The following is a 15,318-nucleotide window of genomic DNA, read 5'->3' as shown; positions in this document are numbered from 1 at the left end:
TTTAATATGGATAGTAAGATGTCTACGATAGCATTAATGATAATGTCAGTGCAGTGGTATTTGTGATAGTGATCAAGTAAATACAGTGGTGTTGTACTTGTAGATTATTATGTCAATACCTTGGTATTGATTACAATGTCAGTACATTTGTATTGGTTACAATGTCAGTACATTGATATTGGTCACAAAGTGAGTACATTGGTATTGGTTACAATGTCAGTACACTGGTATTGGTTACAATGTAAGTACATTGGTATTGGTTACAATGTTAGTACATTGGTATTGGTTACAATGTGAGTACATTGGTATTGGTTACAATGTTAGTACATTGGTATTGGTTACAATGTGAGTACATTGGTATTGGTTACAATGTGAGTACATTGGTATTGGTTACAATGTTAGTACATTGGTATTGGTTACAAAGTGAGTACATTGGTATTGGTTACAATGTTAATACATTGGTATTGGTTACAATGTCAGTACATTGGTATTGGTTACAATTTGAGTACATTTGTATTGATTATAATGTCAATACATTTGTATTGATTATAATGTCAATACATTGGTATTAATCAGAATGTTAATACATTAGTATTAATTTTAATGTCAATACATATGTATTGATTTCATTGACATTATATCATCATTGATTAAATGTCAGCACAGTGGAATTAATTATATTGATAATGGGAATACAGTGGTATTTATAATGGCATTTAAGTCTATATTAAGAATAACAGTGACAGTGGTGTTGTTGATATTGCCAGTGCAATGCATTATGGTATGTAATGCCAAGTTGATAATGTATGAGTACAGTTGTACTAGATTCTTTAATTGTGATTATTATCAGATCAATAACTTATTGAAAGTATGACTTGTAGAAAAGTAAGTGAATCTTTGATATTAAAGATCAGTACTTTGCTAAATTTCTAACACAGAAATATGAGCATTTTTCTCTGTCTGAAATATATTTTCAATGGTTTATTCAAATTTTTAATAAATCTTCATTATTTCTCAAAGTTTTTAGTCAGATATTTTGTAACAAGTTGTTATAATTTTCATCATGTTTCAACGACAAGAATACCCATGAAATTGGTGAAATGGTCTCCCAATAATGAAAAGGGATCAGTCTCTTGATTGATCACCTTGATATCATCACCAACATTTAACTCTACTACTATAGTAACAGAACCTGGGTGATAATTCACACTACTGTAGCTAGTTGCTTTTGCAAGAATGTGTCCATTTTTCTCAATGGCAGCAATGATTGGGGCTTTTGTATCAGGAAATGTTGTAACTGTTAAGGAAAAGATGTATATTCCCGATCTAGGAGCAGTAAAATGTCCACTCTGGTAGCCTCCACCTAGATTTAGTTCCACACCTCCAAAATTTAATGTATTTATGAAGGAACCATTAAAATAGTTTACTCCTCGTGTCAGGTGTGACTGGAATGCAATTGGTCCATTTTGAACATTTCCCACAAATCTTTGAACATTGTGCTTTCCTGAAAGACAGAATTTTTCAGTTATATTATTTATTTTAGATAGCAGTGTTTACAAATGTAATATATAATTACTTGAAAATAATCACTAGGAAAACCCATGCCTACATAGACATACTAGTGAATATGACTATTCATTTAAGATGAAGTTATTCAGAATATGAATGAAATTCTTAGAAAAATGGCGATCCTTTGAGGGCAATAAGATTTAAAATTAAGTAGTTAAAAATCATGGGCTATGAGATTTGTAGATAAAAATCTATTTGTTTTTAGTTCATAAAGCATATTATGTTAATTAGAAATTTCTCATTTACCTTTTCTCATTACCAAAGAGTTTAATTCAGTTTGCCAGTAAACAGATAGACAGCTTATGAAATTAACTGTTTAGAAATTCTTAACCATTTAGAATTTAGGTTTGAATTTATATCACATTAGACTCTACTTCATTTTCAAGATTATTCTCGTTTACTTTCAGTTTCTTACCATCTGCCTTAGCAACTTCTTTGGAATGTATAACTTTATCAGAGATTGCTTGTTTTGTATTTGAAGAGCTGAGCTTTCTGTTTTTGACCATGTCATCATCTGGCTCAGTTGCTACATTAGTGTCGTCTGCTGCATCAAAACCTTCTTCAAACTGTTTCTCTGTCTCTTCTAATCTTATTTCCATTTTCTGTCCTTTCAATTGAAGGTACTGAATCTCATTTTTGCAGTCAGTAATTGTTGTGTTTTGAAGCTCCAAATATTTGTTGAGTGTACGTATAACTTTATCTTGATTTGCTAGAGTCTTTGTGTGAGCATTGACTTGTGTCTGAAGGTCTAGAATCTGTTTTTCTAGTCCAATAATGGTCTTTGATTGCTCTTTTTCTAAACATAAAGATAAATATACACATGTACATGTGAAGTGCTTATTTCTGAAATAAATAAATAAATACTATCCAAAAGTTATATGATAAATGTTATAAGGTATGCTTTCTAAGAAAGCTGTTACAATAATCATTCATACTTCTATGGAGGGCGATCGTTGCCAAAATTCCAGACATGTAATGTGTTTCTTTTGAAAACTACTTTTGAAAATGCGAACATGTATGTCTAGCATTTTTGATTGTATTCGTGCACAGCAAAAGATATGCCTCTTAATCCAATCTTTTAATTAAAGGCATCGCGCTTTTAAATAACAAGTTTACATGTAAATCTTAACAACTGACGGAACATGGAGAACAACAACAAATTTTACAAGTTCGTATCTTCTATTGCATATAATACATAAGAATGTTTTACACCAATCTGTACCTGAAATGAAAATGTAAAACATGAATACAGAAAATATAATTTAATAAAACGTGTTTCCAGTCGTAGAACTACAACAGTACGTTTACACAGTAACATGTTTTAAAATGACAAAACTAGATTCACAAAGTTAAACGATTTTAAGTCATGCATGACCCCCGCCCCTCTCTGAGTATTTACGAATCTTCTATGTACGGACAGGTATAATACCCGTCGTCTCTCTTACACACTCTGAAATTCAGTAAGAGAAACATGGCGCCCCCTACTTACATTTTTTCTTGGTCAATTTTAATAATTTTAGACTCAAGTAAAAGAATCCTTTATGAACTTTATAGTGATGCCTTAAAAATGAAAATTAATTACGTAGAAGTATTAAAAATTTTGTTTCAAACTCATCGTTGTTTATCTTTTCTCTCTTAAAACCACACTCATAAAAAAATATATTCGGAAAAAAATCACGTCGCTTCCTTTAGATACTTTATTCAAAAAAGAAAATGAATATTGAATGAAAGTTAAGACCATAAGCTTTGAACAAGTATATTAAAAATCTGGAAACAAAGTGATCCCTCGGAAGCATTAATCACAACAAAATTACATAAGAATTTTGCAGATTCGGTTGATTGAGTCTGTACATGAGGGATAATGAACAAAGTGCTACATCCCTCACGCCCCCTAGCACCACCGGCTTGAACGGTACTCAATTCTCAATACTTAATAGCGCTGGCATTAATGATCCCGAATGACCATAAAAAATATAACAACACTGAAGTGAAGTACGGGACAACTTTTTTTACAGCTGCCACACGGCACTTGACACAGTCCTGCTGTTGTATAGTATAAAAATCTGGAAACAAAGTGATCCCTCGGAAAGCATTAATCACAAAACAAAATTACATAAGAATTGCAGACTCGGTTTGATTGATTCTGTACATGAGGGATAATGAACAAGTGCAAAAAGTTTTTATTCATACTGAAAATACTTATTAAAGATTGTACATATGTGCTAAGAAAAAGTATTTTCTTGATTTCGAAAAGGAAATCTCGGGTGGCCGCTTTAAAATCTTATTTTTGCAAATACTTGCATAGTTTTTGTTGAAAATGAAATTTGTGCCAATACATTTTTCAATGATACCAATAAAAATATTGGATGGTTTTTAGATATCAATAAAATTACTCCCTTGAAGTTTGGTCATTGTTTCCCCAAAAAAAAAATCCAATCGCCGATGTTTCTCAGGAATTTATGATAAACAAGATCAACAAGGAAAGGCGGCGCTCAATGAACGCAACCCCACATGACCCAGCAACAAGAACAAGTGGCAAGGAGCCCAGGCGGACCCCAAACAAAACACAGGACAGGTCACTAGGCAGAGCACGGACAGGCTAATCACTAAAATGATAAATAGTTTGTAACTGATAAGAACACGATGTTAGATAAAAAGTTAATGCATAAGTTATCTTCATCATAAATAGTAAAATAGTAAAATCAGCAATTTTCAAGTGATGTTGCTAGTGACAAAACTTTTGTAACAATTTTGGAATTTTGGCAACGAACGCCCTCCATATACTTCTGCTTTGGAAGTCAGTGGTTTATTTTTGATATGATAGTATATTTCTAACAACTTAAGGTCCCTTGTAGCTTAATTTTGTAATAAAGCCAACATAGATTAAGGTAATTTAGTTATGTAAATGTTTTTTGCTTGTTTGTTTGTTGTGTTTTTGGTGTTGGGTGTTGCATAACCATCTTTGAAAAGATGATTTTGGGTGATTTCAGTTTTCTGGTGGAAGAAACCTTGGGGCCCCCGGGGATATAAATGGCCCCTGGTAAACATTGGGCATTCCTTTAATTGTATGTTGGTTAAACAAATTGCTATGTACTTAATGTTATGTAGTGACAGTAAACTTGAAAGAAATAAAGTCTGAAAATTTTTTTTTTAACTATTGTGAAAAAAATAGCTTTGCTTATGAAAAAAGTAGACGGTAAATTACCTCTTTTGTCTATTTCCTCAAATCTTTCCCATATGTAGGTGAAGGTTGAATCTGCATTTCCAATACATGAAGGTAAATGTATAATGGCCAGGAAACATATAACAGTGAAGCCTATTTTGGACATTTTTGTAATAAAATACTGCCTAGTTAACACTCCTGGTTGTTTCCTGATATTTTAAAATAATCATGCAGTTTGTGAAAAGTTAAAAGATTCCCACAAGTAAAAGTCAAAGGTGCATAATTCAGATAAGATTATTCAGGGAAGTATCAAGTGCAATATTACAATGTAAATGGAATGCATTAAATAGAACACTATAAATGGATCAGAATAAATGGAACACAATAGGACAATGTTTGAATAATTGTCTCTTAAAGGACTTACTTTATGCCTGTCAGGCCATAGACCAGTCCAAAATGAAATAAGACCTAATTTGTAGTTGTAACTGTAGGTGTTCCATTGACATTGCCGTCAGAAAACTTTGTCTCTTGCCCCCTCCTTCTGAATGTAACCGCCTTATGAATAAATATGTTACCCCCTTGTTGAAATTATCTGACCCCCTGTTTTAAAAAGTCCTGGATCCATATGTGATGGAACGTTAGGTCAGACTGCAAAGACCTCAAATGCTCTCTCCTACATTGTAGTTACAAAGATTTCCACAATGATAGGTCATATGCTTAACATTAATTGTTTTTCAATATAATATGAGTATCAAATTTTATAATACTGCACATTATCATAAACAGTCATGTTGAACATACAAATAAACAATCTACTTATCTGATATTGTATCATAAAACACTATAAACACAAAGATAATTGTCAAGATAGCACATGTGTTTGAATCATATTTGTATTGGTATTTCAGTGAGTCATACATACATGAATCTATTGTGTACAGAGTGTTTCTGTTCCTTTAATAATTAATCTATATCCTCTATATACATAGCTGTAGACTTAAAAAATAGGAAATTTTTGTATAATTAAAACTTAATTAAACCTAATTAATGTTTTAAATTTTACAGTTTACTAAAAGCGGTCACATTTTATTTGGGAAAATATAGACTTGTCACTTTAAAATTGGTTTTGTAATTTTTGCAGACATCGGAATTATGATTTTTAGATTTTTTTAAGTGTATCTAATTTTAAAAAAATACACTTTTAAAGTTTTTTTATAAAAAGGAAACAAATTTACCGCGCTGACAAACCAAAATGTGCGTTTTCGACCCGCATGGATCCAGACCCGCCGCGCACTGCGCAGTCTAATAGGATCCCGTTTTTTCGGTTACAAACTTTCAATACAAAATGATAGCGAACGCAGGATCCTGATCTGCGCAGGGGTGGGCAGGGGTCCTGCTGGGGGAAAAACACTATGTTGGTTTTTTCTGAGGGCTCATGTGTTTTCAATAAGATTTTTAACTTTTTCCAATCTTGGTGTGTGTTCTGCTTGTATTATTAGTTACTTTAAAGAAATCATTATGTATGTAATGCAATGCAGACTTAGGCTTCTGTCACCATTGCTGTTGTTCACTGTTGTCTGATAGGGACACAACTTCTCAAGTGTTGTTTTTTTACTTGAAGTGACCGAAAATTATTTTCAAGATTTTTGTACTATTTGATGATTTGTTATGGATGCAAAATTTCAAAACAAAATATTCGCTCACTCCGTTTTTGCAGAATAATAATTTTTGTTGTGTAAACCTTAAAATTGAAAAGCTGAGAACCACACAATATTAGAACTGATAACCAATTTATCTGAGTTTATTTTGTATTTATTTTTATTGTCTTGTGCATTAATAAATTTTTTCTGTTTAAAGTGCCCCGATTTATTTACATGTTTGTTAAAAGCAAATTAAGAATTTATAATTTATGTTTTAAAGCTTTTGGGCTTCAGAGGAGTTTCTAAATCACTGACATCATATTGTCTAAGAATTGGCAGCTGCTCTTATTCTTTGTTGTAGATGTTTAATACTATACATGTTAATTGTGAAGATATAACATTGAAGATTTGATCTTCTTTCATTGGTCATTTTCTTTACTTAGCAAAAATTTATAACTAACAGATTCCTGAATATACATGTATACCAGTGCCTCATATTTCCAAGGTACTTACTAATGTAAAACATGCACAAAAATGAAAGAATAATATAATTCTAGGAAATGTCCATAAATAATTAACAGACTAATCTATTTAATCTTTAAATTTTGAGATCATGTAGTAGGTGGCGAGATTGTTTATACCAACTAACTCTGAATTATGGGTAAAAATGCGAGACTATGAATACTGTAGAATTGTTGTTTTTTATTTACTGAGTCTACAAGTATTATGCACCATTCATATTTTTACCAACCCTAGTAAATTATGTGGATAATCATATTTGAAAAACTCTCAGAACAGCCTATATCCCATATAAGGTGTGAAGCGAAAAGAAAAACGCTGATAAATTACCATCATAGCCCTCATGTTCTTTGATTTTATATCTAGAAACAACAATGATAGATTGATATCTAAATGTTTCTTTGATTTCATATAATTAATTAAAATCACAAACAGTTGTTTTAATTGCTTAGGAAAAGATGACCTTAAAGCTGGAGAATTTTACCTTTTCCCATCTGACCTTCAGTTTGAATATTAACATTTTAGCGTTGTAAAAGACAAATTTATAGTCAATGATTCAGATCTCTGTTTATTTCAAAAGAAATCCTTAAAGAGTTAGATAGTATAAAGTGTATAATTGTAATATATGTATATTATGATTCATATTTTTACATTATGAATGATTGTGATAGTTTACATCACAATCATTATTTTTAAAATAGATATTTCATATTTTTTATCAAAATCTTTGTTTTTAAATGTAGATTTCAAATATAATGGTTTTATTTTAGTAACTTTAAAATAGTTACAATTTTACTTAAAAATAGTGTTTTTCACTTTAGTTTTATTTTATGTAAGCTGTCTAACAAAGACTTGTTAAGTAATTTTATATCAAGCTTTACAGCCAAGCATCAATAAGTGACAATTAGCACTTAAACAAACAAGTCTTGATAAGCGGTCAGCTTACTCCTTTCTTTTTCCATTCTTATCTAAATACCTAAATATATGGTTAAACAAAAATAGTAACTTTTGCAGGAAATCATTCTAATGTTTCCTTCTTAGGGCATTTTATACATTAATGTATTTAAAACATTTAATTTAAACATTTAATCGGGAAAGGAGGGGTTTCAATTCTTTGGAAAAAATCTCTTGATAGATTCGTCGAAACAGTTGATATTAACAGTGACAGACTTGTTGCTATTAAACTTGTCTTTCCACAAATATCTATAATGGTGCTTCAAGTATACTTACCTTCAGTTAATCACGGTATAAATGTCTTCAAAGAAACAGTAGATAAAATGGTAGACTTTTGTGCTGTGCACTCCAACACCTGTAATATGGTAATAATGGGTGACTTTAACGCCCGTTTTGATGGATATTTGAGATCACGGGACATATATGCACTGAATTTTGCTAGCAGACACAGTTTGATACCGATCACAATCAATGACATGTGTAGCGGACCAAACTATACCTTTATACCGTACAACGATTCCAACCCATCAAAAATCGACCATTTTCTTGTCGACGAGCAACTATTCAATGCAGTGAAAGACTGTCGCGTAATACACGATGCGCCTCTGAATATATCAAGACACTTACCGTTGTTTGTATGTCTAAGACTTGAATTCACACCGCATAATAATGTAACGTCGGAAGAATTTTTGAAATTAAAATACATTTGGACCAAACCAAAAGAATGCAATCAATACAGAACAGTTTTAAAAGCAAACATTGATGGCGCTGAAATTGACTTTGCAAACATTGATGAAGCATATGGCACCATTATCTCAGCAATGGCTTCGGCTGCTGAACAAACTCTTTCTACCCGGTTGTTTCGGCCAATGCTGAAACCTTATTGGTCCTGTACCCTGCGTGACCTACATAAAACGTTACGACTGCTACACTTTTCTTGGACCACTCATGGCAAACCGCGAGTAGGCGAAAGTTATAAACAGTATAAAAATGCAAAACGTGAGTTTCGTAAAAGCCTCCGAAAAGCAGCGAGGCAGTTTGAACGCGAAGAATTTGAGAGAATCGATAAGTTATATGAACTCGATCAACAAGGCTTTTGGAAAGTTTTAAACTCCAACAAGTCTCTTAAGGATAAAAAGAAAGGCTGTGAAATAGTGTTCAATGGTAAAAGCGAGACAACTCTTGATGGTATTCTAAACGGATGGAGTCAATATTTTTCAAGCCTGTATTCGTACTCAGACGACCCAAGTTTTGATAACGCATTTAAGCATTTAATAGAAAACTCAGTCGCGAACAGTATATCAAACTCAGCAGACAATACTGAAAATATAAATTACACAAACTTTCACGAGGTAACGTTCCGAGAGATTTCTGAAGTTATTAATGCTCTTCCTAACAACAAAAGTGCCTCCATTGATAATGTGACGTATGAACACTTGAAGTATGGCGGTGAAACATTAATCAACGCATTATTACAGCTTTTTAATAAGATCATAGAAAGAGAATACTTACCTGTGAAATTTAAAACTGGTCTCACTGTAACTTTGCATAAAGGAAAAGGGAAATCCTTTAAAGACCCTAAAAACTACAGAGCAATATCGTTACTTCCGGTTGTGTCAAAAGTATTTGAAAAGATTATTTTGAATAGAATAGACTGTTTAGACATTAAATTAAATAACATGCAACACGGGTTTCAAAAGGGCAAAAGTTGTAAAATGGTCTCGTTTCTTCTACAAGAGTCACGTGATTATTGCATTGAACGTGGTAGCCCATTGCACGTATGTTTCCTTGACGCGAAATCTGCTTTTGACATGGTTTGGATATCGGGTTTAATATATAAACTTAACGAAATGGGCGTTCATGGAAAACTACTACGTATAATCAATTGCTCCCTTCGCGGCTCAAACAGCAAGGTTTTCCTAAATGGACACTTATCTGATACATTCCATATCATGCAAGGAACCAGGCAGGGAAGTATATGTGCACCATTTTACTACACCGTTTTTGTAAACGAACTATTAAACGAATTACAAAACTCACAAAGCGGTTTCCGTATGAGTGAACTACCTCTTTCCGCTCCAACTCAGGCCGACGATATTGTCTTGCTTTCAACAAGTAGAGTTGATCTTCAAATCCTGCTAGATATAAGTCGAACATACGCAAATAAATGGCGGTATTCTTATAATCCCGACAAGTGTGCTACTATGACAATGAATAGAAAGAAATCACGTGTTTTGGCGCCAATAAAACTTTTATATGGTAGCTCGATTATATCAGATGTACCCAATTATACACATCTCGGCATTGTGCAGTCATCAAATGGTAACTATCCCTTCGATATCGACGATGTTCGACATTCCATGAGAAGTACTTATTTCTCTTTGAAAAACTCAATCAGTGGCTGTGATGGTGTAAATCCACATATTATCGCAAGGTTGTTTCCAACCTGTATCCTTCCTAGATCATTATTTGCATGCGAACTTTGGAATCCTCTAAAGCAGTCAGACATACAAAAACTCGAATGCACGTTCCATTTATGTCTGAAAAATGCGCAGGGTTTTCCACATCTCACTAGATCTGATATGGTAACGGGTATGCTAGGTCTCACCTCACTCGAGGCCTACATCGACCTCCAGAAACTCCTATTTTTAGGTACTTTGTGTAGGTTAAAATCAAGCGAAATAATTAGTAAAGTGTTCATAACTAGACTTATGCATGCTAAAACAAAAGTGACGATATCCTCATTAGGCTTTATTCCAGATGTCTTGAAATTATTGGACAAGTATAAACTGACTAATTATATTGAACAGTTTATAGAAAGTGGTTTATTCCCGGCAAAAGTAAAATGGAAAAAGTGTGTTAAATCAACAATACTACAGTACGAGCAAAATCAATGGAAAGTACGCGTACAGAGAAACAATGACTTTCAACACTTTAGAGAGATTAATAGTGAATTGACTATGTCCAATGTATGGAGAGTAGCACAAGAAAGACCAGACTTACTGACTCTTATGCGATTTGTTGCGCAACTTAATTGTAAAGTTAAGCATGATCAAACTATAATTTGTCAAAAGTGTTTTAATGAATGTACACATGAACTCTACCATCTGATGTTTTACTGTGAGGTGAACAAAGAACTAAAGAAAATGGCAACATTCTTTGATTGCCTAGAAAATCAGTTCAATAGCACTCTTAGTAGATTTTTGCAGGCAATTCCTACAGAGATATTTATTACGTACACATTAGGATATGTAAATATCAATCTTATTAACGTATTATCCGCTGATAAGTACCCAGATTTCATGGCCATATGTGCAAAGTTCTTGTTATCATTATTTAAATAAAGTAATTATTTGAATGAATTTATTACATAGACAAGAAAGAAATGTAAAAGGAATGCTAAGAAAGTCACTATTTCATTTATATTTGTTAAAATTTCGATTTCGCATTTAACAATGTTTAAAAAATGTTAAATAATGTCTTGCAAAAGCTAAAGGAACTACTGACATTTTATGCATTTCTAACCTTTCTATATGTAAGGTTTGCTTTCAATGTCTATTAGATTCCGTCTTCTTCATTGTATGGTCCAAACGTTATGTACATGATAACTTAAAAAACGAAAAAACACGTAAAAGCAAATAAATGTTAAATACATGTATGTATGCAGCTGAATGTGCTATTTTTGCGTAAGATGTTACATGTAGTTATGTATCTTCTTGCACTAATATGATGTGCTGATATGATTAACGTCACTTCTCTTCAAATATTGTCTTATGTAATATATATAATTTTACATCTTTGAAATTGTTCTTTTTTGTATAATTATGATGCTTTTCTTTGCTTAATGTTGTTTCTTTTCATTGACTGTGTTATGTAATATGTATATCTTCGAACATTCGGAGGCAATAAAGATGTATATATATGGTTTAACAGAGTTGAACAAAACTTCCAGCTTCAACTGTCCCAGTATCATTCGAAAATTGGACGTTAAAGTAATAAACTGGATTTTTAATATATAAAGTGTTAACTCTGTTATTCCAGGTATGTACTTATATTATATTTCATAATTCATTAAAGTTTATAAAATCTGTTCAAAATATGTAAATTGATATAATTTGTTAGGTACAATGTAATAGTAATATTATAATTATTTGAATTGTTAAAATGGTACCTCTTATGCAAAGTGAGTTATTTAAAGCTAATTTCCCCATATTTGTTAATTAAAAGATCAAACTATTGTTAATTCAAATATTGTATTCTTATAATGATTTATTTTATAATGTTGCAAAATGTATTTATGTATATCATTCGAAAATTGGACGTTGAAGGAAATAAACTGGATTTTTAATATATAAAGTGTTAACTCTGTTATTCCAGGGTTTAAGGACGTCTTAAACACAGTCTGCCCATGATTAATTAAATAAAAAAGGCCATTACTGTCGTGGGATCATAAAATATGTGTTTTTAAATTTTTATTATATAGATTTCAAGTTTTTCCTACTTGACATAACTCAGAGAAATCTTTTTTAAAAAGTATCATAGTCAGCATTTCAAATTCTGATGTTTGGATACAAAATGAGTATAATAATGATTGTTGTATGAGTGATATGAACTTAGATATCTCTCACACTATCAGTAAACTAATGGAATTGAAAAATAAATACAGTGTCTCGTTGGGTTCTGATTTGATTGTAATAAGTGGAGATAAAATATTGATTACATAAGCCATGCTGGCAGTTTTTCATGTTTTCATTCTGCAGAGCTTGGAATTTCTGGTGATATAATTCCAGGAACGCTTGCTCATCTGTTCATTTCTCATTATGTTTTGTCCATTTATTACAAAAAATGTTAGGCTTAATATAAATAATACATGTAACAAGATAATGTCCCTGAAAGTAACAATAAATAAGTGCTTGCCACAGTAAGTTATATTTATGTAGAAACCAGCTGAGGTTCCTCTTTCACCCTATCCCTTTCCCCATTTTGATAGAAAAAGTAAAATAAAATTGAGTAAGCAAGGGTATAGCAAATAATAATTACAAATTTTAACACACTGTATTATATAATCAAGCTGAAAATAACACAGAATCAGTAAACATTCTTTTTATTTACGATAATTAATTAAACTTTTATTTGCTAATTGGCATTAAGCGTTCCTCTTAATGTAATGCCTTGGGGTGTGTTTGTTTGAGAATATACGGTTGTTTAATTGTGTTATCAAACGTTTTGTTGTGTCATCCAAAAGCTTAAGCGTTGTTCACAAGTTTTTATTTCTCAAAGGATTTCCTTCATACTTAGACACAACAACACTTGTAGTTGACCAGACTGAACTTGACCTTGACTCAATTTTGCCTGATTTAATTTTGTTTTAATTGGCTTTAACTTGGTTATTTTACTTATTTATAAATGGATTGTCTTTATATACTTCAACAGAGCAAGATAAGACCTTCAAGTAGACCAAATTAATTATGACCTTCATTTATTATAGACCTTGAATGTTAACTTAATTTTTATGCCCCCACAAAGTGGGGGGCATATAGCGTTGCACTTGTCCGTCCATCTGTACGTCTGTACGTCTGTCCGTATGTCCCAAAATTTTGTGAACGCAACTCCTCTTAAACCGGATGGCAGATTTTGCTTAAACTTCCAGGGATGAACAACCTTAATGTGTTGATGACAGTAAAGGAAGGAATTTTTGCTGCGACCAAATTTAGCAGAATTATGGCCCTTTGTTGATTTTTTCACTATATACTATGTAGAAATTTTGTGAATGCAACTCCTCTTAAACCAGATGGCAGATTTTGCTTAAACTTCCAGGGATGAACAACCTTAATGTGTAGATGGTACAAAAGAAAGGAATTTTCGCTGCAACCAAATTTAACAGAATTATGGCCCTTTGTTGATTTTTTCACCTTATACCATATATATGTTGTCAATGGGGGCATCCGTGTCCTTTGGACACAGTTCTAGTTACTTTAGCTTTGTTATTTATGAATAGATTGTGCATATTATAGCAAAAAAACCTAATAAGGACAATGTTAATTAGAAAATCAAACTCAATTTCACCTTGATTCATAAATGACCTTGACAGTGAAATTATTGTTATTTCAGTTTTTTTGCTATATTTAGTTATAACTTTATAAAGTGCAAATAGATTTTTCCTCATACTTGGACATTGAAGAAGATTTAAACTTGACTATTAGACCTTAATTTGACCTTGACACTAAAGGTCAAATTATTGCATTTGGTTCTATTGGCCATGCCTTTGTTATTTATTTATAGATTGGACTTATCAGACAAAAGAACTCATGACAAAACTGACATGTTAAATGATTCGAATGTGACCTTGACTTTTATTTGACTTTAATTGCCATGGTCAAACAATTGAAATTTGCTTAAATTGTCATAATTTTGTTCATTCCCATTTGTTGATGGCTCTTGTTTTTCTTTCTCTTTTGTAATGAATATTTTTACTTTCCAGGTAGAATACAAGGTTGAGAAAATGAAGGTTTGGTGAAAGTTTGGTGTGTGTATTAGAAGTGTGTGGAGTTGTGAAGCAGACAACAATGTTTGAGAGTGCAGTGTCATATGTTCTCAACAGATTTCTCGGAAAATATGTCCAGAATCTTGACTCTAGCAACCTCAACGTCAGCATTTTCAAAGGTAAGTTTGTTTGTGTGTTTTTTCAGTGGATTTTACTCCAATTTCTGTACATGTTTTTGGTTCAAACCAGATTTCTTGGATAAGTAACGGGTAATTATGAATTTCTCAGCAAGTGCCGACTATAATCCGACATGATATCTGAATCTGCACCGAGAGAAAATGACCAAGAGACTCAGACTCGATGTCGGATATAAATAGTCACGGAAAAACTACACCTCACCAGGGGATTGAACCGGCTATGCCAGGATATACTAACCCCATGCTCTCCCTGTGGAACTAAGTGGGCGGACAGATTTGAAGTGGAACAGTGCATAAAAGTCTCTATTGGGTCTTCCTCACATTTAAATTTGGTATAATTATAAAGTCCTTTAATCTAAAGGGTAAGGATAAACCCCATGGAAATGGAAAGATATTTTCATACCTAGAATTTCCTTGCATTCTAGTGTTTTTGCACTGACGCTGAAAAAAATACATGTACCTTGCATGTTAAGGTGACATCATTCAAGCATCTTTTTGAATGACTTGCATGCTTAGGATTCATTCTGCTATAAAAATGAAGTTGTGAATTATAACATAAAACTAGTTACTTTAAATTCACTTTTGTTCCTTCTTTTTGAAGTCTACTTTATTTGTTATATGCTTTAAAAGAATCAAATATTGGCTGTTTTCACAATTGGGAATATTTATTTCTTGAGTAAGTTTTGCAGAACGTTGTTACTTCCATAAAGTCTGTACAGACAGAGTGTATACGACCTTATGTGATATGAAGTCAAGTTAAATGAAAAGTGTGTTGTTTGTCTAATTATTTAA

General features: G+C 32.2%; 2 protein-coding genes across 2 annotated transcripts in view; one reads left to right on the top strand and one right to left on the bottom strand.

Moving 5' to 3' along the window:
* The window catches only part of LOC132750998 (intermembrane lipid transfer protein Vps13-like), a gene marked incomplete at its 3' end in the record, with an annotated part of 36,854 nt that overhangs the window by 1,392 nt on the left and 20,144 nt on the right, over positions 1-15,318 (top strand). The window contains 1 exon segment of the mRNA XM_060741097.1: positions 14,327-14,508. Within this exon segment, the coding sequence (XP_060597080.1) occupies positions 14,412-14,508 (97 nt within the window).
* LOC132751007 (uncharacterized) lies at positions 984-4,970 on the bottom strand. Its single transcript, XM_060741104.1, has 3 exons — positions 4,775-4,970; positions 1,985-2,365; positions 984-1,504 (listed from the first exon to the last, which is right to left on the bottom strand). Exons 1-3 carry the CDS (start codon positions 4,896-4,898, stop codon positions 1,062-1,064), a joined length of 948 nt encoding a protein of 315 aa, XP_060597087.1. The 5' UTR covers positions 4,899-4,970; the 3' UTR covers positions 984-1,061.

The sequence above is a fragment of the Ruditapes philippinarum genome, unplaced genomic scaffold (genome assembly GCF_026571515.1).
Source record: "Ruditapes philippinarum isolate M1 unplaced genomic scaffold, ASM2657151v2 ctg3346_1_1_1_1, whole genome shotgun sequence".
In the NCBI taxonomy this organism is placed as follows: Eukaryota; Metazoa; Mollusca; class Bivalvia; order Venerida; family Veneridae; genus Ruditapes; species Ruditapes philippinarum.
The sequence above is the reverse complement of the archived record's forward strand: the minus strand, read 5'-3'. Positions and strand labels throughout refer to the sequence as shown.

Bases quoted from the DNA above. Each gene is read 5' to 3' on its own strand.
- LOC132751007 (XM_060741104.1), bottom strand. From the start codon at position 4,898: ATGTCCAAAATAGGCTTCACTGTTATATGTTTCCTGGCCATTATACAT. The intron at 2,366-4,774 runs GTAATTTACCGT...CTTTATGTTTAG, and splicing joins TGAGGAAATAGACAAAAGAG to AAAAAGAGCAATCAAAGACC. The intron at 1,505-1,984 runs GTAAGAAACTGA...TCTGTCTTTCAG, and splicing joins AGAAGTTGCTAAGGCAGATG to GAAAGCACAATGTTCAAAGA.